Here is a 23,443-nt window from a genome sequence, read left to right on the forward strand (position 1 = left end):
TAGGAAGGCAGGTACAGTTCTGACACAGCGACGGTCAGCGCGATGCGCATGTATCAAGATTTTACGCTTCGATGTAAGTGAGCAACTTTAGACGCGAGAACATGTATGGCATCGAATGTAATACACGCCCCTCACCTCACAGAGGTTATCGGATTTGTTAGTTTAGCCAGGAGGAAGTTTCGTCGGCGATCACGACGGAACCAAGTAGGACTTGGAGATGACAGTTCCGTCTAACCTCAAGTGTCTGCTCATTGTAAGAAAGTTGAGAAATTATTGGAGCATCTAGGCAGGAATACATTGATAGTACATGATAAAGCTCTTCCTTTACACGTTAACATCATTAAAAACAACTAATGTGTCACAAATGTAATGTGCAAATTAACCAAGTAAATATCATTGCACGTATTTATTTTTTTATGATAGTCTAAAATAGAAAGTGTGAATGTAATTTACATACTTGGACACTTAAGGGGATCCTGGAGTGGCTAGTGAACTCCTTGTATTACCGACGGAATGAATGAGTTTTTTTAATCAATCTTTTCATTGATTGCGCAGAATGAAAAATCCTTTTGCATGATATCAAGGGCCTAATTTTGTGCTCGTTTTATTCTTCGTCGACACAACTTGGATATGCACAAAATTGTCAATTGCAGTAATCTTTTATACTACACTTTGAAAACTTCTTTTCAAACCCTCCTCATATTCTTCTAGTCTGTCTTCAACCTGCAGTACTTCAAGTTTGTACGTACAAAGTCCAACACTTTATATTAATCAAATTATCGCAATTATCGTTTTATTACTGTGTGTACTTTAATTGTGGAAAAGGATTTCTTCTTCTGTACAATAAAAAAAAATTAGTGTAATTTCCTCTCATGGTAATACAGACGACTCCAGAATCTCCTTAATTCTAGATGCAATTCTTAATGCAATTCTAGATCCATTGCAGATCTACACTTAAAACTGATTCTTTTTTTTTCACAAACAGGGTACTCAACCGCCAAAGATGTTCTTTAAATCACTTACGATATTCTGCTGGAAGCTTACCTGATTACCGCTGACTCAGTGAGCTCTATTTTTGACCGTATGCACAAAAGTGAATGAAGAGAAGATGCATGCGACACGAGCTGACACTTCTGAAAGGCGATTCGAAATACAATGCAAGCTAGAATCAGAAATTGCTGCTCTGGAAGCCCTGAAGGAAGCGGAGGAACGTAGCCGACGACTAACGAGTGGAGTAGTGGGAATACTTTCTTCCTTGGAAGAACGTTTAGCTACGCTGCGGCGTACAATACTCCCTGTTTACAATGAAACTGGAAATCTTCAAGCACAGCAGCACAGTACGTGTTTGATATTATTTTCTAAATATTCCGAAATCTCTCATTAATTGTTCTAACATTCTTTGGTTTCTGTATCACAGATATAGAGAAAACGTTAAGTGTGCTGGACCATGCTATCGGATATTATGGCGTGTGCCAAGAAGTGGAAGATGCGGTACGCGCCGAGCCAAGTGGGCCCGGTGGCTTGGATGGCTTCTTCGAAGCAATGAATCGCCTGTACAACGCCCAGCGGTACTTTCAGAAGAACAATCCTAGCTCCGTCGAGTTAGAGAACGTCACGAGTCTCTTCTCAGTCGGGCTGGAATCACTTTACGCCGAGTTTCATGATATTCTCACTCGCCAAAGTAAGCCGATTCTTCCCATTGTGCTTCTCGATCTGATCGGTTCCGACGAGGACACTAGCGGCGAGGACGCGCCGCAATCGTTGTGTCAATTGCCAGAGAGTGTCATGAGCGATTTACTTAAGATTGCCGGGTGGCTGGAAGAGAGGGGTCACTGTAAGCACATAAAGATCTATGCCTCTGTACGTTCCGCGATCGTTCTGAGGTCCTTGCAGCTGCTCAAGGAACACCAGAGGAGTGCTAGTGGCGGTAGCACGCACGCTGGAAGTCCTATGCCTGTAAATGAACAATATGTACAGTAAGAATACGTGTTCGTTCGAAAATTACCTGTTTTAATATACGAATATTATCATTCGCAGAGAGCGAAATTTGCCAATCGGCACTCGTTGGGCGGTCAGGAGAACGCAGGACGCAGAGCCTCGCGACGACTGCAGCATGCCCTGGAAAAGAAGGCGAACAGAATGCTGCTGAAAGCGTCGCAAACGACGGGGTTGAACCTGTCGTTGACGGCGTCTAGGAAACCGACGCCGCAACTCTCCCCATACTCGATGGAGGACGCAGCGCCCGACGAGCAGGAGATGGAGAATTATCTTCTGCTAGCGGCCGGCTTGCACAAGCTTATGCAAGCCGAGCGAACGTTGGTCGCGAAAATCTTGCCCGTCTCCCTGCAGGCACAGGTGCTCGAGGCCACTGTACGCGACGCGATGGACCTGGTTGCTCACGATGGAGACAGTATAGCCACGCGTGCCAAACGCTGCATCACGAGACGTGACTTCTCCGCGGTGCTCGTGGTTTTCCCGATTCTCAAGCATCTCGGCGAATTGAAGCCCGATCTAGAGAGAACGGTCGAGGGATGCGACTATGCGCTCCGCTCGAAATTCGCGTCCGTGCTCGATACGTTAAATGCAACCGTACGTTCGCTTTTACTCTTAAATTTCCATTTAAATACGTGATTTTAATTCTTAAATTAATGCATTTTATTTCTGCTCTATCAATATTTTAAGGTTCGCTTAGGATTTTTTATCAGAATGCTCCACACATCGAGCCACAAAGTTACAATACCTAGATACTTAATCAGTACTCTTCGGGAAGTACGTTGATAATGTAGCTTATCATAAAGCATGATTCGTCCAGTCTGTTCTTGAAAATGAATAACGTGATCCAGTATTTTTCCAGCGGTTGATGTAAATGACCTTTTTTTGCGCGGTGGAACTCATAGATATGCTTACCAAGTGAATCATAGTATAATTTCTGCTACATTTCCGGCATTGTTCCGTTCGCGAGCAAGTTGACACAGTTTCTTTAAAAAGATGATTTTAATATCGTGAACTAACTATTATTACGGGATGTCATCTATTCCTACGGATATTATTAATATTTATTAATATTTTTAATTATTAATATTAATACTTAATAACGTACATAATGTACAAAAAAGTTTTGTTCCAAGTAAAAAGCAAAATATGCATTTCTACAATATTAGTTTTACTCGACTGCTTATTATAATCTTGATCAGTGTAATATAGATTACATAAAAAAATATATACGTAACTAGTACAATGAAATGAACTATTTTGCTTTGCAGGGTGCTAAAGCCTTGGAAGACTTCGCGGAAAGCGTGAGAAATGAATCCGGTACGGCTCTGCCAAAGGATGGCACCGTGGCGGAGGGAACTAGCAACGTATTGGTTTTTCTAGAACAATTGGCTGAATATGCAGACACAGCTGGCGTTGTTCTTCGACGTAACACTGACATCGATCAAACTGTGTCATCCGCAAAAGCTACGGAGAACGGTCACAGAACGGTTCTTGGTGTATACGTCAGTAAGTTGACAACTCTGTCTACCCTGTCCTAATTTGATTCGAAAGAAAAGAAAATTGACACGATCAATCTGATGAAAATTGTTTGATTTTTTTTCTTACAGAAAAGGTACTGGCTCAGCTGAATTTAGCGCTAGTGAGTAAGAGCGACGCGTCTTACTCCGATCTCGCTTTACGGGCTTTATTTCGGTTGAATAATCATAATTACGTGGTTAACGCCCTGCGCCGAAGCTCCCTCATGGAACTGCTGTTACTAGCCGAGCCGACCGCGGAGCAAACTTATCGCGATCTGCTTCTGAAAGACAGAAATAATTACGTCACCACGACGTTCGCGAAAGCGCGATCGTACCTCGAGCAATCCACGGACGAACCAGGTTTGTGTTCAACATATAAAATTTCCACAAGATTACAAACAAGATTCTTAGCTCTTTAGTGATGTCATAGAAAGAAATGGCAAACATACGTGTTTGGCTCGTACTCATAATATCGTGTATTATGTTAGTCTACTTCATGAAACAATGATGGAAGTATTCAACAATCAGCTCGGACCTAGACTATAATCGCTGGTCGCATTAATTTTCGTATGCATTCTCCGCGTAGATCTTGCCGCCAAAACGCTGAAGGAGAAGTTCCTGGGTTTCACCAGAGAACTCGAGGAAGTGGCCAAGTGCCAGCGTTCTTATTCGGTACCTGATAGACGCTTGCGCGAGGAGTTGAGGAAGGAACTGCACGAGGCGATCGTGCCGCTTTACACCGCGTTTCACAACAAGTATCGCGGCGTGTCGTTCTCGAAGAATCCGACGAAATACATCAAGTACACGCCCGATCAGATCTCGGCGCTGATCAACACGTTCTTCGACACCGCCGCGTAATGATGTATATAAAGTGCATTGTACCGAAGAGATTGTTCTTTCGACGAAGGAATTAGCAAAATATTTAATAAACACCCATTTAATAAAGCATATTTAGTTACAATAGTTTTATGATTCTTTTTTTCCGCGTGGACCGAATCTTTACTTTTTTTTTTCCTCAGATTGCACAAGAGTCCGTGAATCTGCGACGATTGAGAGTAGTTAGGTCTTGGTCCAGCTCCCCCATGTTTTATATATATTTATAATATATATATAAAAAACAAGTAACGTTCGATTTAGATTCGATCAGCGACTTATATATATATATATATATATATATATATATATATATATATATATATGTATATGGCTCTCATATTACCACTCATAATATACGCGCGTAATGTGTATACTACACGTGGTAATAAGTAGGAATACATTTGAAGTTCAGCACTTTTATGTACAGTTGTTACATACTATAGTATATTCTCTCTCGTTACATACGCATTCGCACTTCTCGTATTCTCTTTCACTCTCTCATATTAACGACACACTTTCAATTTTTCGTGCGCTTTAGCATTCACACAATCCTCTGCTTCAGTGATCGCGTCTTTCGTTTATCTTAAATGATGATGATGATATTTTTCTCAACTTTCGTCCCGGTGACACGGTGGTTCCTGTGAGAAGGAACGTGATGCATCGTGCGCACTAGTCACAGACCACGCCGTGTCACGTATAAGAGAGATATAACACGAAGCAGAGGAGAATCGTTAAACTCTCGATTTGACACATGTATACTTATATCACATACATCTAGAGCTCTTGTACAGTTAGCTATCTGTTAAATTATGGTATGTAATGTTTACGGTAATGTTAACCAATTTAGTGGAAGAAGGAAGCCATGTTATGCGGCCGCTGCTGCGCTACCGATCACGCTTGGAAAATATATAGCTATCAGTTTTCCTCTCTTTTTTCTTTTTTTTTAATCGGCGTCTATTGATTGCTATCGTTTTAGGATCATCACAAACTCACGTCGAAGCAAAACTATTGTTAAACTATTGCGTTACGAACGAACAGAATTTAAATATCGGACGTGCACACTAAACATTGAACGGCATTCGATTGCGCATCTAACGCCACCAATTAGATTTTATATACAATTTCGCAAATAAATCTAGGACGTTCACGTACGAACTCAGTAAATCTGTGTTTTTCATATAGGATAAACGGGTTCCCTTTGCAAAAGCAATATTAAAGCTTTTAGCAACATACTGCGTATCGAATATCCTGAATCAAAAGAAATGCACATGCGTTGCTCTAAGTACTTGGAGAAGTGTGTATGCATGAAGTTATACTGTTATTCACATCTATAATGAACATCTAGATCCATCTAGGTCCAAACAGGTTTTTGCCACGTATTTTATGCACATCTCTAAAAAATATTCTCTTTTTACCTCTTTCCTTGAATTTTTAGCTTGATGCATATTGAAATCTGTCATAATAACGAGAACTACTTACGCGCGCGCGTTTTTTCTTTTCTTTTTAAGTCCATCAACTCTATGTCTCCTACCTAAAATGTACAATGGCAAATAGCATAAAATGGTTTTCCTCTTTGATTAAACTGATCAGTATACAGTGTGTTTGGACGCTTATATAATTACATGGTAATATCTGCTTTTTCTTTTTTACCATTCATATATAATTATTAATCATAATATTAATATTTGTAGTCTAGTATACTGTACAGCAGTTAGTTCAGTTATTTTGGCTTCTTTTACGCTCCTCTCAGAACATCCAGTCAACTTCTTGCAGTTATAGCCCTATTGTGTCATCAGACCGTCTAGACTGGAAGCTTCGTTCGCGCAGACAACACAAACCTCCTCATTTTTAATTCCCTTCAGGATGCTTGGAGGCCACACACAAAAAGTGAATTTATATTCTGAATTCGCGATTTCTTGTGAACCCTCTTTTGTCTCGCTCGTTGGAATTTTTTTACACCGAACTAACGTTTGTGCGTTTTATGATGCTGGCAGATGGTTCGCAGCCCGTTGACTCTCGACGTAGGCTGGTACAACTGGGGTTCCAAATGTCGGTAACTCGTCCGATTGGTACGACATGAAACGATGAGACACTTTAACACATTCCGGTACCAACGTGCATAGAGGGGTTACATTTAATATTATAGAAGGAAACATCTGCGCTTTGGCTTCACTTGCAGAACGGGGCACAGGACGGCGCGTATCGCCTCGTCAAACACAGTCTTCAAGCCTTTCTGCGTCAGAGCAGAGCATTCCAAGTATTTGACGGCACCGATTTCCTTCGCCATTGCCAAACCCTATAGACGTGAGACACACTTTGAAATAACATTGTACCAAATACCTCTAACGGGTTACACTATGTACATTCATTGAAAACTGTCATTTGTATGGCTAATTTACTTAATTTATGATTCATTTACTCTGTGAATGAAAATATAACAGTGACGTTATTACTACTATTGTTGGGTATTATTATTATTAGTATTAGGAAAAACAATTTAAACAAGTTAGATGTTAGATACTTTTGGTATTAAATCTTTCCATTGTTGCATTATGTAACAAAGTTAAGACAAACCTGGGGATAGGTAATGGGTGCTAATTTCTTGTCTTTCAAGCGCTCAATGGTCTCCTTGTCTTCGCGTAGATCTAGTTTAGTGCCGACCAAAATGATTGGAGTGGCGGGACAATGATGACGTACTTCAGGATACCATTTAGCGCGTACATTTTCGAAACTCGCCGGGTTTACCAGCGAGAAGCAGATCAGAAAGACGTCGGTCTGTGGATAAGACAGCGGCCGTAGTCTGTCATAATCCTCCTGTCCGGCTGTATCCCACAGGCCGAGATTAATTGGCTTTCCGTCTACCATTACATTTGCAGAGTAATTGTCAAACACCGTTGGAATGTACTCTCCAGGAAATGCATTGGTGGTGTAGCTTATCAGCAAACATGTTTTACCCACCGCTCTAGAGAACACAAATATAACAATTCGTGCATAACGTCATCCAGCATACTCTCTCAGATAATATAAAAATCGGAACGCTCTTTTTTTTCGACGATAAAAAAACGCGTGTGCTTACTAATAGATGAATCATCAAGTAACAAATGGCAAAAGCACCAATCTAGACTTCTACAAACGTGAAACACGAGCTTTATTTGCGAGTATTTTGGCGCATTTTCGTGGAGGGGGGGGGGATGACACCGATATTTCTAATCAAGAGCTTTACTAAGAGCGAGATCCCGACCTCGCGCGTTCCAATGATATACGTCAGATCGCGACGGGCGGCCGTGGAAGGTGCGAAAAAACGTGACGTCCTCGTGAAAACATGCGTGAACACATCAACGTCGTTTCACGGGCCCGCACGGGCGTGGTGGGCTCACGGCGGGGCACCAGGCTCGCGTTCCGGAAAAGTATCGAGGTGACCGAGCTGGAGCACGGCCGGGAGAGCGTCCCAAGGTAACCGCTCGCTCGCGGTCATCTCTGCGAGCCCAAGCGGCCGATCCCTTCGTAGATCGCGAGGTTCCCGTTGCGCCCGAGCTTCGATGTTAACGGGTATAAATGTTGATGACGATCCTGTGTATTACGTACCCGTCACCGACGACCACGCACTTGATAGCTTGCATCCTGGATGCCTGAAGCCGTCCGTAATGCACACAGGAGCACGTAAAACCTCGCGACGACGATACAGTAGTCGATTTTAGCGGGAGGGAGAGAGAGCTGCGAGGAGCGGGAGGAAGAAGACACGGATGGCGCGGTACGTACGCGACAGGAAGAGGGCAGCGGCGGCGACGGAGGAGGAGGAGGAGCAGGAGGAAGAGGAGATGCACGGCAGGGGAGTTGGAGGTGGTCAGACGTGCGGAAAAGAGAGGAAGCGCGCGCGCGAGAGAGAGAGAGTGAGATAACTCGCGAGCGCGACGGAACAGCGATTAAGGTTAGAGCGCGACGGAGATACGTCAGCAAGAGTGACCGAAACGCGATGAGCTTCAAACGACCGATGATTGGTCGGTCGACCTGACTAGTCAACTAGCTGGGTGGCTGACTAACTTCGGAGCGGCCCGAAGGCACACGAGCACAGCGAGAGATAGCACGAGCGCGCACGAACGCGACAATCGCAGCGGGAGGTAATATGGATATACAAATCGCGACGCTCCTCCGGAATTCCTGTGCGATACCGTAGTTCAATGACGCGACGCGACGAGACTCCGAGCGAGTAACCGTGTTCCGATTCAAGTATCGATACTTGGAAGTCTGTGAAACTATTCCCAAGTTCGTTGATATACCGATGGATGTCGAGACTATCGCCCTGATATTTCAAGTTGAAACACGATCAGCCAATCAGAATGACCGATAAAATGAATTCACTCGCTAATTGAGATAGCACCTTTAGCGTCGTAATTTGACGTTTCGTTAGTCTTTAGGTTATGTATTATTAGTCTTTATCATGTATTGAAAGAAATATATAGTATTTTAATTGAATATACGTGCAAAATTATGGCACGAAAAATACGTATTATGTTTGCAACCGCGACAACACTAGGTATATGTATCTTAGTATTTCAGGTAAATACCACCTAATCAATTAATGTCACATCAAATTGACAGTTGCAAAAATTTATCAATTTATATAATTTTCAGTTATGCTTACTGCTTTATGGCCATAGAAATCTTTTTTTCTCAGGTAATTCTCAGGTTATATCATATTAATACTTTTAATTAATATTCAACAAATTATACACTTATATATTATACTGTAACGTCTAGATGATGATACACCGGTCATATTATGGTGGACACCGTTTGGTAGTAATAATCAAGCGAAAACTTGCGGAAATGTTAAATGTTACGTTACACATGACAGAAGATTTGAGAGAAATGCGCTGTTAAAAGTATGATTCTTTTGCATTCCTATGAAAATGCAAAGAGTTGCTCAAGTTACTTGAATATTATGCATGTATGAATTTTTGCAGAGTATTTTGTTTTATGGGAGTGATTTCCATGTTCATGATTTACCTAATCACAAGAGTAGTGCCATATCGTGGGGCTTGCTTCATGAAGAATCTCCTAGAAATAATCCCATACTCGTTCATGAAGAAGCTCTTAATCTCTTTAACTATTCTTCGACTTTTAGCAGATTTAGTGATGTGCCACTCATCTCCTTTTATTTACCTAGACTAGAAGAATTAATAGGTAAATATAAAACCAAATTTGAAAAGGGATATAAATATAAATTAATAGTAAGATATAAACTAATTATGTTAATATTACAATAATGGTATCACCACACAAATTGCTTCTAGTTTTTTCCTCTTAATAATGAATTGTGCAGCTTTAATAATAATATATGCAACTAAACATTTTGCAGATTATAAGTCATGTGAAAAGATAGAAAAATAAAAAATATATTTGTAGGGAAATCATATTACGTGTCTACCAAAGAGAAAACTGTATTAATACGCACAGAAAATATAGCACCAGTATTATATATTCAATCCGACTGTGATACTGCTAGCGATAGGGATCGTTACATCTTAGAATTGATGAAACACATTAGAATTGATTCTTATGGTGCTTGCTTAAATAATGCTCGACTTGACGAGAGGTATATTGTTTTATATAACACAATTTATACATGTTAACGAAACTGATCAATAGATAAAACTTATTCGTTTAGATTGAGAAATAATTATCTCGATATCTTGAATGGCCATGAATTCTTGTCGTTTGTGAGCAAATACAAATTTACTATAGCTTTTGAAAATGCGATTTGTGACGACTATGTCACAGAAAAACTGTGGCGGCCGCTTATTGTTGGCTCCGTACCTATATATTATGGATCGCCATCTTTTAAGGTAGTATTTGAAAAAAATAAGTAGTGATAAATTTTAAAAATGTGCTTCATTCTCACTAAACGTTTAATTTTCTAGGATTGGTTGCCAAATAATAAATCCGCTGTTTCGATATTAGATTTCGCCAGTCCTCTAGAACTTGCCAGTTTCTTGCATAAACTTTCGAAAAATGATTCCGCGTACGAAGAGTACTTGTCTCACAAGTTAGGTGAGCGGGAATATCAGGTTACAAATCGTAGATTACTGGAAGTGTATAGGAGAAAGCCGATGGGAATTCCTGATGAATTTGGCAATTACGTAGAAGAATTCGAGTGTTTCGTGTGCAAACGAATACACAATCGCAAGATAGAAACTAGTGTAGTAACAAGGAGACAATACGATTGTCCTTCGCCAAGGGATCCCGTAACGGGTGAGATCACAAAGCGTAACTGGTGGATGACACAGTGGAACATTGAAAAATGCGGAGCTAAACTATTGGCTCATTACATAACTCGAAACATCAGTATTAACATAAGTCACTTTGATGAACAAAAAATGTCCATGCATGACAATAAGGAATGTTGAGACACATGGAAGAAGTGTTTCTCAATGATTTTTCAAATACTCGATTATGCCATAAAGTCAGATAGTATATCTCATATAATTAGAAGTACGAACACTTGTAAATCTGAATGCAAGTATTTCTATTTTAGTATTACAGAAATATTTTTTACACAATTCTCATTCTCTGTATAAAATAATACAATAGAAATTATAAAATGCATTTTACAAAATATATAGGCCTGCACATGATGGAAAAAAAATTATGTATCCTTACATGTGCATATACATATGTACAATATTTTTAAACTGCAAACAGTATTGCAATTTAGTATTAAAGTCTTAACTTGACCGTAAAAACTGCCAAAACTTCTGCTTTAGTTATTTAGCATATTCAATTAAAGTTATCTTGCTCTGTTATGTGTTATATAAATATAAGAATAAAATATAATTCTTTATAAAGAAAAGCATTAAGATTTTTGTGATGTATCAAGTAGCCTTTCCTAATTCGTCGGTTTTATTTGCAAAACTGGAGCAGGTACTTTCATCAGCTCGCACAAATGATTTCTTATCGGACGTAGATCTACGATAGGTTGTTCCCAATCCGTTGCATTTAATTGTACGAGTATATTTGCTAAATCTTCCTCCGCTACATCCATCTCCTCTCCATAAAGAGTTAATGCTTCGTAAGTACGTAAAGCCGTTGTTTTTCTTAAGCACGTGTACTTGTGGCACAAAAATATACTCAATTGACAAAATGCTCTCTTTGCAACGGGACCTCGCACCTAAAGACAATGATATTTAACATGAAAACGCGATAACGATACAAATCATCTTGTACATATAAATTAAAATTATATTACATTTTAAAATCAAATTTTGTTGTTATTGGTTATCATTAATTAATTATTATACAAACCTGTAGCAATTGACAAAAAACATTTATACTACTGATGAGCAGTTTCATATTGCTGGAATATTTTATTTCATGCTTCAATAGCGCTAGTATACGTTCCGAGATTGTATTATCTGCGTCGTCCAGAATAGACTGGATGCAGCCTGAGCTCAATAAACGGTCTAGGAAAGCTAACATCGATGTTATCATTCTCTCATTCTTATGACTCTCTTCGAATATGTTTAGTATCTTCTCACATAAATCCTTCAAACCTGCTTCATCGATTTCTTGCAGATAATTAAATAAGGAAACACTTGAGTATTTCACCTATATCGATAAAAGAGAAATATTCAGTTACATAAAATTGAGAAGATCGTAAAACTTTTTAAGCGTTCACGTTGAGATTATACTTTTATAAATATTTACCAATGACTCGCTTAAGCCGCCAACACTGAATATAATTCCATGTAACAGATTCATTTTATACGGTTGAAAAGTTAGCAGCTTGATGAATCGCGGGAACGTCGCGGATTCCATTCTCCACTCAATAGTCTCCTTACATTCGTTGTAGGGGAATATAGCTTTTAACTCGTTATGATATGGAATATTTGGAAGCGGTGGGTCGCTGCGTGAATTAAAAAGAAATTAGAATCATATATAAAAAATTAAAAGTTAATTTGAAATTAAAGGAAGAATATATCAAAGCATTTTTACCTATGTATAAGCGCGCTAAATACAGTCCCAGCCTGTGCTCGAATTCCATCTATTCTTTCAACAGCTTGTTGTGCAACACCACCGATAATACTAGCCATCAAGCTTTCGTTTAACGCAGATAACAATTTCGCTTGCGACACTAGATTTGTCAATACCTGTGGAAACACAGATCTAGCTCTAGTTAATTCTGAAGTACATAATATAATAATTGTAAATTATCTTTCTAGAGATATATAGAGATATATCCTGTTCTTCTGATTATTCGATCGTAGAGATTCCAAATAATACGTACATGCAATCCAATCATAGCTGCTTCTCTCACCCAAGCGCCAATGTCTCCACGACTATCAATTGTATATTCCTTGAGAGCCAATAGATAGCAACCGTACAAATCTGGTATAAATGACTGCCACTTATCTGAGAAGCATACACATTGCACTGTACAAATTCTATAAATGATTAGCAGATTGTCGATTGAAATGTGAAAACGCATAGGGACTCTTACCAGCTTCGTCAACTCCTAATGTTTGCAACACCATTGTTAAAGAATGTAAAGCTTCCTTTCTGCTTTCCGCCCATTTCAACGTGCTTTCGGATATGTGAGTGCATCTTGTTAAAGTTTCTATAATATCTTTGACCCTCTCGCGAATCACAAATAACGGAAAATGACCTAGACAAAATTTAAATAAGTTAAGAAACATAAATAATATACTTGGCACATACAAGCAAAATCGAATTATTTCCTCTTTGTTATCATGTATTTCTTTGATTTTTTTACCTATTGCTTGTGCAAATCCTATTCTTATGGGCTGATTATTCGATCGTAAAGATTCCAAATAACGATTAATTACAGCACTTCGAGCATTATAGTCGATGTCTACGTCGTAATATTCTACGAAGAAATTCGTATGTGCTTCGGCCGCCTTCAATTTTACCGCCGACACCTCGTGGCTCAAGCATTCCTCTAATAACTTCTGCCAGTCATCTATTCGATTTTCGTGTACAAGCAACCATTTAGTAACAACTCGTAATATAACACACGTGATAATTATTTAAACTTACCAATAACATCTGTAAAGTGGACAGGAAAATGGACAACAGAACATTTCTTTATGAGCACAGCACAAGCCTGTTTCATGAGCTCTCCTCCAAGCCCTTTGAATTGTCCTCTGCTTCTCAAAGTTCGTACTATGTTCTGTATATTAGTTACGGCCGTCGCTCCTGTAGAAAATCGATATTACTTCAGATATTTAAATCGAAAACTTAAGTTGCATGTTAACTCCTTAGGTTCTCACCAATAATATTTTCAATTTTGTCATTAAAGTGATTATATAAAGCTTCCAGAATTTCCGCGATGGCTAATACCGCGCCGTGCCTAACGTTCAGATCGATCGAATTTAGCATGTCCAATAATGCCGGTAGTACAGTGTCTATCATGTAATGCGGATCAGCTGGTGTCAAATTGAAAAGCGACTGCAACAAATCGCTAATAACATATACAGAACTGAAAGCTTGTATAATAATCAAATCGTATATATTAACATGAATATTAAAATATAAACTTACTCGAGCCGAGAGTTCCCTGATCGCGGTGTCCCAATGCGTTACCTTCTTCGCGACTAGGTGGTCTATTAAAGGTTTGGTGTACTCTTCGTACTGCGCGATCTGCACACTGTCATGGACAATGTCATAAATATCGACTATACAAGTCACAGAAGAATCGAACATGCAGGCCGGAATATTTGCTAAATTCCCTACCTGATTTTGAGATACGTGTGACTCCTCACACCAACTTCGAAATAATCGGCAACAGTCAATATATCTATACCGTGCGGGAAGTTGCCCTGCCTTCCAACGTTTTCTTGAAACGCGGCGGACGCTGCCCTTCTACAGTTTATCTAACAATATAATAATAATGTAACAACGCACTGTTGATGCAACATGCGAAATATATTTATGAGTATGATTCGTACTTCTCGATCGAAGCACGTCACCACTAATAGCATCGCCGCGATTTCCTTAACGTAGGGTTCGAAAATATGCGGATCGTAGGCTCTCGGAAAGGACCAGCATATGTAGCAAGCGGCATCCCGGATTAGGTAACCGATCGATCCATAAGCTCTAGGTTCGTCGAAGACCAGAGCCTGCAGAACTACGGGAATAACGTCGCTCAGGCGATGGGGTAACAATAGGCCACGTCTTCCTGAAATGTAATAAACATAAAAATATGATTAATAGAAACAATGAGGATCACGATACGTCTTTCTAATACTAAAAGGAGATATTCCTCAAATACCAAGTTCCGCAAGCGCTAAACATCCGCCGTGCCAGGCTGAATCTGATTCACGTCCAGAAAATAGGTTCAACACGAATCCTAGCACGTCGTCAGCTAAGTCTACTGGCAATCTCGCCGTTATTCTGCCAATACCTTTTGCTGCAGACCATCTATGCGATACGACAATTAAATAATATAATTTAATTATATATCCACGTGCTGTAAAATAAAATTACGTTAATGGATAATAAAATACCTTATTGTAATTGCTTTATCCCGGAGACCTTGTATGAGTTGCTCTATTATATCCTCGATGACCGGAGGAATCTCTTGATCTTCATTATCGTTTGAAATACTTTTCTTAAAATCGATAATACTCTCAATATTATCAATATTATCTATATTATCTTTAATATTAGGCATAATGTTTATCGGCCGACTTGTCTTTTGATAGCGCCAGGATGCTAATTTTGTCCTCAACAATACCAAACCTATCACGTATCAAACAATTGTCAAATTCATAAAAAATAAATAAAGTTATCAATTGCATTAATAGCATTAAAACTTGGGCTTTCGTATACCTATGCGCTGAACAACTTTTATGCCAAATTTCCTAATAAGATCTGCAGGATTGTCACTTAGACGAAGCTTCAACATATTATCGAGAAGCATTTGGCTGTACGGCTTAACATCTTCTCTGGCACTGTGTTTCAATATCGAGGCTATTACAGCCAAAGGTCCATGCCTCAAAGGATCATTTTCTATGCACTAAAAAAAGTAAAGTAGCATGAAAAATACTTCAATACTTGGAAATATTTTATCTAAAATCTAATGAAATTTTGAAGAAAATATCACTAACAATATTATTAACAAAGTACTTACTTTTAGACACCACATAATCATTTCCTCCAGATATAATTTCTTGACATCTGACCTTGTTAAAAAATTTGCTATTAAAAACACTGCTGCCACGGCGCATGCATCTTTAGACAAGCAATACAATTTACATACTTTTAAAATCCTGAAATACATAGCAAAACAAAGTCAATGTTCCATTAGTTTACAAATATGTCAACTTTCAAAATTCATAGGTATTTGTTTTTTATATACAATACCTGACAACAATAGTTTGCTCCAAATCTACATTCTCAGACATCTCGAGGCGAGAGAGGGGAAATGGTATTTTCGAGATAATGGATAACCATACGAGGAGAACATATCTGGTTTCCCAAGTCTCCACATCATTTGGATCTTGCTTTTCAAGCATCCTTAGTACAGGTAAAAGGTCTACCACCTCGTGCGGAAGATAAGTGACAATCTTTTTGTACGTTTTCACAGACATGATGATAAATAGATATTTGAACGTGTTGTGCTTGATGCTTTCTGTACAGTTGTCATCTTTGATAATCGACAACAGGGAACCCAGAATCCTCTCGAGATACGGATCCAGGAGCTGATGTTGGTCCTGATACTGTGACAGAATGAAGTTAAAACGATCCCTGTTCCTCTCGACGAGACTGGGCGACAGGTCTGGCTTTCTCAATTCCGCTATCAAAGCGGTCACTTCGTCTATTTCCCTGAACGCACTGAAGCCACATCCCACCCTTTCCGGCTCCGGATAGTCATTCAACACCATCGTTGGCGAGAATTCGCTTTGCCGAAAATCTCAAATCTCACGTTCATGTACAAGTTACAAACTCTATGAACCATTCACCGTTCGCCAAAACCATAACCGTACATTGACTTTGACAGCTCAAGATTCGCACGTTTCTCGTCCACGAACAAACGAACATGTAGAACGTACAACGTTCATTTCGGTTGATTGTCAGATTTTTATGATTCTAGTCCACAGACAGAGAGAAGCCTGAGAGCGGTCACGCTCGCGTTTTAACTGTAACGCCTCAAACGTGGACATTGAAGTGATTGAAATGATTCTGTCTTTATTGCTCACTGAATATTGAATAAAGATAGAATGACGCCGCAAGCGTTGGGAGCGTCAAGTGGAACGCATATGTCCACGTTTGAGGCGTTACAGTTAAAACGCGAGCGTGACCGCTCTCAGGCTTCTCTCTGCCATAGACATTTATACTTAAGGTGCTATTTCATGCTGACGCTCATTTTTAGCGTCAAAACAAGTTACGTGATCAAAATTAACGCTGGATAATGGTCAATTTTGATCACGTGATCTGTTTCGATGCTAAAAATGAGCGTCGAGCGTCAGCATGAAATAGCACCTTTATAGCATTTTCGACTGATTGGAACTAGAGAACCTCAAGTAAGAGTATGGATATCGTGGATCGAAAATGGCGTTCGTATGGTCACTATCTATAAGGAGTATACAATATAACCTTCCTTACTTTAGGATTAAAAATATTAGTGTAAGAAAAGTAAGCGAAATGACTGGGTATTGTGTACGAGGTTGTACAAATAAGGATAAAAGAAGATGTTACATGGCAACTTTGCCAACAAATGCAAAAAAACGAGCAGTATGGATATCCTTGGTGGAAAAATTTCTCAGATTTTTTCAGGATGTCTCAGAATTTGTTTTAGAATTGGAACGATTCTTATTCCTCATAACTTAGACAATCAGAAATATTCTCAAAAATTATTACTATTTTACAGAAATGTTCATACTTAGAAATGCTGAAATATTCTCAAAATTCTCATCCAGTTATTTCTGAAAAATTCTGAAAAATTATTATTTTCTCAATATTTTTCAGAAATGACTGGATGAGAATTTTCAGTATCTCTATGTATGAAAATTTATAAAACATAATAAAAAGTAATGATTTTTCAAATTTTTTTAGATTTTCTGATTTATTCTGAGAAACGTTCCAATTTTTTTAGAAAATATGATAAATTTTTCCACCAGGAATATTTATTTTATAAAGATATTGTTATTTTTACAATTAATGTTAGGTGCAATTTCTTTTTCTAACAAAGATGTATTTTATTTAGTAGAGTCCCTTAATTGATAAACCTCAAATCTGCCATTTTCGATCCCACCAATCAGGTGCGAATCCACGATGTCCATACTCTTACTTGAGGTTCTCTAGAACTGACATGGGTTTTAGCGCTCCCCGAGCGATTAACCTAAAGTTACTAGGAACATATATTCGATCGAAAATGTGTTCCTTACATTTCTACATACAATTACAATTCTATTATTATTACAATTATTACAATTCTAACCTTACAAAGCTGCTTGGCACTGATTGGTCAATTCGCAATTGTATGGGTCGAGTTTTGGTTTGTCTAGTAACCTAAAACAGGGGGTCTATTACGTATCTCTTCACGGAGTAAAAATGCGAAAAGTGAACAAATTCACTAGGTGTTGACCAATTAAATTATAAATATTCTAGTAAATTTGCTCATTTTTCACATTTTCACTCCGTGAAGAGATACGTAATAGTACTCCAGAACTCGTGACGTCATTTATCGCTCTGAGAGCGATTAATCCTGGTCCAGTCGAAAACGCTAAGTCCCTAGAAATAGGAGTCTGGACAATGTTCTAGTTGGAAATAATATGGCGTCCGTAAACAAAAGGTATATGGTGTTTTGACATTAACGATTGGTCGCGCCATATTCTTTCCTGCAAAAACTAGAACATTGTCCAGACCACAGACATCTATACTATAACTAGACCGCTAACTTGCGTCAAATACATGGCCGCAAAATCTATGTACTACATACTCGCGCATACGTAACGCTGGTAGAAAAAGTAATATGGCGGATAGTATATACATGTGGCCACGGTGAAGTTGCGCTTAGCGATTTACATAATTCTGTGCTTTATTACGTGTTATTTTTATACAATTGATATTCACGCGAGAAAAGTCTTTATTTATGGTTCTGCTATAGCTGCTATGTCAGTTTTGGATGTGGCTGAAGATTTATGCAAAGAAAATAAATCATATAAATACATATTAACCTACAAATTTTGACAGGACCATGTTGAACTATTCTTTTCCAAAATAAGAAGTCGCCACGGCCATAATAATAATTTTAATGCGTTTCAGTTTAGAAATGCTATGCGACAATTATTACTTCGCAACGATATTAGACATTCTACAAATGCTAACTGCATTAACTTCGATACAGATGTATCAAGTTCTATATTTCCATTTCTTAATTTATTTAATAGATTCAATGTGTATAAATATTTTATTATAATCATCTACATATATATACAGTATTATATATTACATGTAAATATTATTATATATGCATATCTAAGATTAAAAAGATATATAATAATATAAATATCCTTATATCATTAATTTTTACTTTTGTAATAAAATAAATATAAATATATAGATATTTATATTTATAATAAATACGTTATATATCTTTTTAATCATCTCGTTCTAATCATATCACTTTTTCAATATATATATATATATTTATATTTATATTTATATTATATATAATCTACATTCAAATTTTATATTGAAAAAGTGATATGATTAGAACGAGATGATTAAAAAGATATATAACGTATTTATTATAAATATAAATATCTATATATTTATATTTATTTTATTACAAAAGTAAAAATTAATGATATAAGGATATTTATATTATTATATATCTTTTTAATCTTAGATATGCATATATAATAATATTTACATGTAATATATAATACTGTATATATATGTAGATGATTATAATAAAATATTTATACACATTGAATCTATTAAATAAATTAAGAAATGGAAATATAGAACTTGATACATCTGTATCGAAGTTAATGCAGTTAGCATTTGTAGAATGTCTAATATCGTTGCGAAGTAATAATTGTCGCATAGCATTTCTAAACTGAAACGCATTAAAATTATTATTATGGCCGTGGCGACTTCTTATTTTGGAAAAGAATAGTTCAACATGGTCCTGTCAAAATTTGTAGGTTAATATGTATTTATATGATTTATTTTCTTTGCATAAATCTTCAGCCACATCCAAAACTGACATAGCAGCTATAGCAGAACCATAAATAAAGACTTTTCTCGCGTGAATATCAATTGTATAAAAATAACACGTAATAAAGCACAGAATTATGTAAATCGCTAAGCGCAACTTCACCGTGGCCACATGTATATACTATCCGCCATATTACTTTTTCTACCAGCGTTACGTATGCGCGAGTATGTAGTACATAGATTTTGCGGCCATGTATTTGACGCAAGTTAGCGGTCTAGTTATAGTATAGATGTCTGTGATTATACATAGAACGGCTAAGCGAAACTACGTCTGCTCCGAAACCATAGAACTTATACATATGGAAGGGGAATAGCATATACTTTCCGTAGGCTGAAACTGTGTCTAACATCTGTGCGACAAGGATAGATAGAACATGACTTTGGTTCGCTATGCGCACGCGCTAAATCGTTGACGTTGCTCATAACCTGTCGTGTAGCAATGGCTGCATTCAGCAGAAAAAGCAGATCAGTGAGCGCTCAGTGATTCTTCATTATGATTGGTTTCTGCACTTAGATCCAGCGAAGATCTAAAGGCAAGAACCAATTATATTAAAGAATCACTGAGCGCTTACTGATCTGCTTTTTCTGCTGAACGCAGCCAATGTATATAAAACAGTTGTATGATATGTATAGTGTATGTAAGCACTTTATTATATATTATCTTTGGAAGGAACATACATATTAAGAATGAAGAGATACGAATGTTTTAATTTTTACCATAAATGTGTAATAAATGAAATATATGTATTGTTTTTTATTATAATAGAATAGTTGTATTGTCTATTACATAAATAAATAGAACATTAAACAATAAAAACATAAAATAAAACATTAAAGCACAAATGAGATTAATACGATATAAAATATAATATTATGTACAATTACATATGAATAATCTATATGTAAAATACGTATGAATGATCGATTATCTATTCTAATCTATTATATAAAATTGCACTTACGTGTGAATTCCATAAATTATTTACAATTGATGTTATATTACAAATTCGTAACAATTACAATTATATTTCATTTACAATTGCAGTCATCAGTATATTTGCAACGCAAACTTACCATCAAATTGTCAAAAGCACTTTCAGAAATTAAATTCTTTCGATTCAACTCGGTTAATAAGTCTTTTATGCTTTTTATGCGCGCACGTAATCTGTTTCGTGACTGCTGCAATGATTTAATGGTCCTCGTATGTTGACTGATAACTCGTCGTGTCAGAGCTATAGCTCGTTTTGCTCGTCGAGGTGTAGCTAAATGTGGCGTTCGAATGTCACCAACGTATCGAGGTTCGAGAACAGGTAGGTGTTGTTCTTGGAGATGTTTGACAGTTCACTGAAGAAGTATATAATTATTAATATTGCTACAATGTGTAACTTTATTATTTATTATTTATAATTATATAAATTATTTCAAAGATATAAACATAAAATAATTATTACCTTCGATCAATATAGATACAGTATTAGCTGCTGTCTGAGAATTATCAGAGGATGTACTAGCTTCCACAATGGACATTTCATCCCAATTGTGTTTTTTCATTAGTGGCTGATATTTGTCATCTGTTGTATTTGATCTGCAATATATTTTTATTTTATAATTGTACATTCGTGACACCCTCAAGAATCACAAAGTCAGACACACAAAAAATTACCACATTATTTTTATTAAATAGTACCTTTTCTTTCTTTTTTGTGTCTTGATGAATGGTATTGCTCCAGGATTTACAATAACACAATTTATTCTCTTTGTTAAATCCTCTTCCTTAAAATGATTAGAACATAGGAAGGTAGCGGTATTGAGATCCTTCTCTCTGATTCCACAGAAAGATAACCATTTTTCTCTACTATGCCTATCTTTCGGAAACCTGTAAAGCACATATGAGTATTTTAATTTTTAATGCCAAACCAATTAAATTTCACAGTAAATAAACGTATGTATTCTGAAACATATACATAACCTATATAAAAATAATTTTTAATTTCTTTACCGGTGATATGAAACGATTTTGTTCCGATTGCCGCACAGCACACAATAAACTCCCATTTCTTCTTCTCTGACAATAGTACACAACCTATAATCACAAACTGACACATAAACAATACAAATACAATTTCACACTCTCGCTTCAGCCGCTCATGCGCATTGCGAGGAAAAGTAATGAAACGAGACAGGACTATAGTTTTCTATCTCACTTCTTGGACACAGTTGTGCGGGTCCTTTTCCCTAGAGTCCTAAATAATCAGAGAAGCACAATCGGCGTCTCACTTGCTGATTGGCTGACCGCCATGTTGAGCCCGTAATACATTCTGTTGGGAAACTAACTGCAATCTGTGTACTATAAGTGAGAAAAAAATATATTTATAATATATTTATAATGTTATTTTCTAAAAAAAATATTTTAGATATCCCTGAGACATTTTTGAAACATATTTCTATTAAGAATAACCAAATGGACCAGATACATAGGCTACGTTGTATACAAATAGACAGCTGCGGGCCCAACATGGCGACCGTGGGAAGCATGGAGGGGGTAACGATTGCGCTTCTCTGATTATTTAGGACTCTACTTTTCCCCTTCCATATCTATAAGTTCTATGTCCGAAACGCGCCTGGGGGTCTATTACGTATCTCTTCACGGAGTGAAAATGCGAAAGTGAGCAAATTCACTAGGTGTTGACCAATCAAATTATAAATATTCTAGTAAATTTGCTCATTTTTCACATTTTCACTCTGTGAAGAGATACGTAATAGACTCCCTGATTAGCGAGAGAGGCGGAGCCACAGACATCTATATATACACTAGACTGCTAACTTCTTTATATATCGTGCATAAAAGTTGTCTCCACCCGTTATGTACTACATAGCGTGACGTAAGGGGGACAAATGGTCATGTGACGTGATCACGTGGTGATATATGTAATATGGCCGATGCAATCCGTGATCGATGTGATACACGTGTCGAGATATTAAAGTGAAATATTAAATATAACAAATATTTACAATGCCGGTGTGTTGCTGCATTATACATTTTAAAAATATGAAGCGGAAAAAAAACTTAGACATAATATATCATAGGTAAGTGTAATCAAGTTAGCTTTATTATACAGAAGTAACCTCGAAACATCAAACAATGGTCGTGATTCCTTTCCTTTTCTATTCTGTATTCTAATCTAATTTTAGATTTCCATTTAAAAATACAAACATCATAAACTATTGGATTGCGGCAACAGGACGAGATAATTGGATTCCATATTCAGATGCTCGAATAAGCAGTGTGCATTTTACACATAACGATTATTATAATATAAACAGCAATCCACAGAAACGATATTTAAAACCGGATGCAATACCAACACAAAATGTATGTGCAAGTATATTACAATTATTACAACAAAATACTGCAAATGCTAATGATCAAGACGCATCAATATCAAAAGGTGTGTATAACCTTTTCAATTTAATTTACCTTGTACTGTGGATTAATACTATATGTATGCGTGTAATGTTAAACAATATAAATAAAACGTTTGTTACAGATGATCAAAATAACGATATTTTCGAAGAAGAGGCGACTCATCGGACAACTGACCTTTTAGCTCCTCGTACAGCGTCTGTAGAATCCTACATTCGAAACCTGAAAATAAAACAAAATATTACAATTACTAGAATTGTTTCGTATTAGATAATAATCACTAATCAATCAAATATTATTAGTGAATCATTATTAAGAATGATAATCTGTTTAATAATTTAATAATTTTACATAATATATTATTAATATATACATGTAATATATA

At 37.1% G+C, this 23,443-nt stretch overlaps 6 protein-coding genes across 8 annotated transcripts; 3 read left to right on the forward strand and 3 right to left on the reverse strand.

Annotated features, from left to right (window-relative positions):
- Nucleotides 1-22: 22 nt before the first annotated feature.
- Nucleotides 23-4,475, forward strand: LOC105278099 (exocyst complex component 7). Of its 3 annotated transcripts, none has more exons than XM_011336916.3 (7): nucleotides 23-386; nucleotides 986-1,337; nucleotides 1,418-1,956; nucleotides 2,038-2,589; nucleotides 3,264-3,501; nucleotides 3,603-3,872; nucleotides 4,099-4,475. In XM_011336916.3, the coding sequence occupies exons 2-7, from the start codon at nucleotides 1,109-1,111 to the stop codon at nucleotides 4,368-4,370; spliced, it is 2,100 nt and encodes a 699-aa protein (XP_011335218.1). In that variant the 5' UTR covers nucleotides 23-386; nucleotides 986-1,108; the 3' UTR covers nucleotides 4,371-4,475. The 3 variants fall into 3 exon arrangements, with proteins under 3 accessions (XP_011335218.1, XP_011335219.1, XP_011335220.1); XM_011336917.3 differs by having other exon boundaries at nucleotides 23-366; XM_011336918.3 differs by having other exon boundaries at nucleotides 23-253.
- An 849-nt stretch (nucleotides 4,476-5,324) lies between these two features.
- LOC105278098 (ras-related protein Rac1) lies at nucleotides 5,325-8,409 on the reverse strand. Its single transcript, XM_011336915.3, has 3 exons — nucleotides 7,974-8,409; nucleotides 6,963-7,350; nucleotides 5,325-6,684 (listed from the first exon to the last, which is right to left on the reverse strand). The coding sequence occupies exons 1-3, from the start codon at nucleotides 8,006-8,008 to the stop codon at nucleotides 6,529-6,531; spliced, it is 579 nt and encodes a 192-aa protein (XP_011335217.1). The 5' UTR covers nucleotides 8,009-8,409; the 3' UTR covers nucleotides 5,325-6,528.
- Nucleotides 8,410-8,686: 277 nt separating this feature from the next.
- On the forward strand, nucleotides 8,687-11,233 carry LOC105278097 (alpha-(1,3)-fucosyltransferase 10). Its single transcript, XM_011336914.3, has 7 exons — nucleotides 8,687-8,945; nucleotides 9,021-9,063; nucleotides 9,147-9,271; nucleotides 9,353-9,572; nucleotides 9,795-9,984; nucleotides 10,057-10,234; nucleotides 10,310-11,233. Exons 1-7 carry the CDS (start codon nucleotides 8,877-8,879, stop codon nucleotides 10,793-10,795), a joined length of 1,311 nt encoding a protein of 436 aa, XP_011335216.1. The 5' UTR covers nucleotides 8,687-8,876; the 3' UTR covers nucleotides 10,796-11,233.
- On the reverse strand, nucleotides 10,900-16,291 carry LOC105278096 (tubulin-specific chaperone D). The gene is given in 17 exon segments (XM_026968401.1): nucleotides 10,900-11,556; nucleotides 11,691-11,993; nucleotides 12,093-12,291; nucleotides 12,381-12,535; nucleotides 12,673-12,880; nucleotides 12,882-13,050; nucleotides 13,159-13,365; nucleotides 13,443-13,601; nucleotides 13,676-13,853; nucleotides 13,947-14,052; nucleotides 14,139-14,278; nucleotides 14,354-14,583; nucleotides 14,677-14,825; nucleotides 14,912-15,146; nucleotides 15,237-15,423; nucleotides 15,538-15,676; nucleotides 15,771-16,291. Coding segments are annotated over 17 exon segments (3,567 nt in total). The 3' UTR covers nucleotides 10,900-11,274.
- Nucleotides 16,292-20,459: 4,168 nt separating this feature from the next.
- Nucleotides 20,460-23,254, reverse strand: LOC105278095. The gene is made up of 5 exons (XM_011336911.3): nucleotides 23,236-23,254; nucleotides 21,634-21,717; nucleotides 21,322-21,510; nucleotides 21,086-21,219; nucleotides 20,460-20,978 (listed from the first exon to the last, which is right to left on the reverse strand). The coding sequence occupies exons 2-5, from the start codon at nucleotides 21,687-21,689 to the stop codon at nucleotides 20,917-20,919; spliced, it is 441 nt and encodes a 146-aa protein (XP_011335213.2). The 5' UTR covers nucleotides 21,690-21,717; nucleotides 23,236-23,254; the 3' UTR covers nucleotides 20,460-20,916.
- LOC105278085 (THAP domain-containing protein 4-like) lies at nucleotides 22,462-23,413 on the forward strand. Its single transcript, XM_011336903.3, has 3 exons — nucleotides 22,462-22,721; nucleotides 22,827-23,083; nucleotides 23,183-23,413. Exons 1-3 carry the CDS (start codon nucleotides 22,648-22,650, stop codon nucleotides 23,326-23,328), a joined length of 477 nt encoding a protein of 158 aa, XP_011335205.2. The 5' UTR covers nucleotides 22,462-22,647; the 3' UTR covers nucleotides 23,329-23,413.
- Nucleotides 23,414-23,443: the final 30 nt, after the last annotated feature.

Source organism: Ooceraea biroi, chromosome 3, assembly GCF_003672135.1.
Source record: "Ooceraea biroi isolate clonal line C1 chromosome 3, Obir_v5.4, whole genome shotgun sequence".
In the NCBI taxonomy this organism is placed as follows: Eukaryota; Metazoa; Arthropoda; class Insecta; order Hymenoptera; family Formicidae; genus Ooceraea; species Ooceraea biroi.

Bases quoted from the DNA above. Each gene is read 5' to 3' on its own strand.
- LOC105278095 (XM_011336911.3), bottom strand. From the start codon at position 21,689: ATGGGAGTTTATTGTGTGCTGTGCGGCAATCGGAACAAAATCGTTTCA. The intron at 21,511-21,633 runs GTAAAGAAATTA...TGTGCTTTACAG, and splicing joins AAAATCGTTTCATATCACCG to GTTTCCGAAAGATAGGCATA. The intron at 21,220-21,321 runs GTACTATTTAAT...AATATATTGCAG, and splicing joins ACACAAAAAAGAAAGAAAAG to ATCAAATACAACAGATGACA.
- LOC105278099 (XM_011336916.3), top strand. From the start codon at position 1,109: ATGCATGCGACACGAGCTGACACTTCTGAAAGGCGATTCGAAATACAA. The intron at 1,338-1,417 runs GTACGTGTTTGA...TCTGTATCACAG, and splicing joins TCTTCAAGCACAGCAGCACA to ATATAGAGAAAACGTTAAGT. The intron at 2,590-3,263 runs GTACGTTCGCTT...TTTGCTTTGCAG, and splicing joins TCGATACGTTAAATGCAACC to GGTGCTAAAGCCTTGGAAGA.
- LOC105278085 (XM_011336903.3), top strand. From the start codon at position 22,648: ATGCCGGTGTGTTGCTGCATTATACATTTTAAAAATATGAAGCGGAAA. The intron at 22,722-22,826 runs GTAAGTGTAATC...ATCTAATTTTAG, and splicing joins TTAGACATAATATATCATAG to ATTTCCATTTAAAAATACAA. The intron at 23,084-23,182 runs GTGTGTATAACC...CGTTTGTTACAG, and splicing joins AGACGCATCAATATCAAAAG to ATGATCAAAATAACGATATT.
- LOC105278097 (XM_011336914.3), top strand. From the start codon at position 8,877: ATGGCACGAAAAATACGTATTATGTTTGCAACCGCGACAACACTAGGT. The intron at 9,272-9,352 runs GTATGATTCTTT...GAATTTTTGCAG, and splicing joins AGAGAAATGCGCTGTTAAAA to AGTATTTTGTTTTATGGGAG. The intron at 9,985-10,056 runs GTATATTGTTTT...TTATTCGTTTAG, and splicing joins AATGCTCGACTTGACGAGAG to ATTGAGAAATAATTATCTCG.
- LOC105278098 (XM_011336915.3), bottom strand. From the start codon at position 8,008: ATGCAAGCTATCAAGTGCGTGGTCGTCGGTGACGG. The intron at 7,351-7,973 runs GTACGTAATACA...TGTGTTCTCTAG, and splicing joins TGCGTGGTCGTCGGTGACGG to AGCGGTGGGTAAAACATGTT. The intron at 6,685-6,962 runs GTTTGTCTTAAC...TCACGTCTATAG, and splicing joins CACCCATTACCTATCCCCAG to GGTTTGGCAATGGCGAAGGA.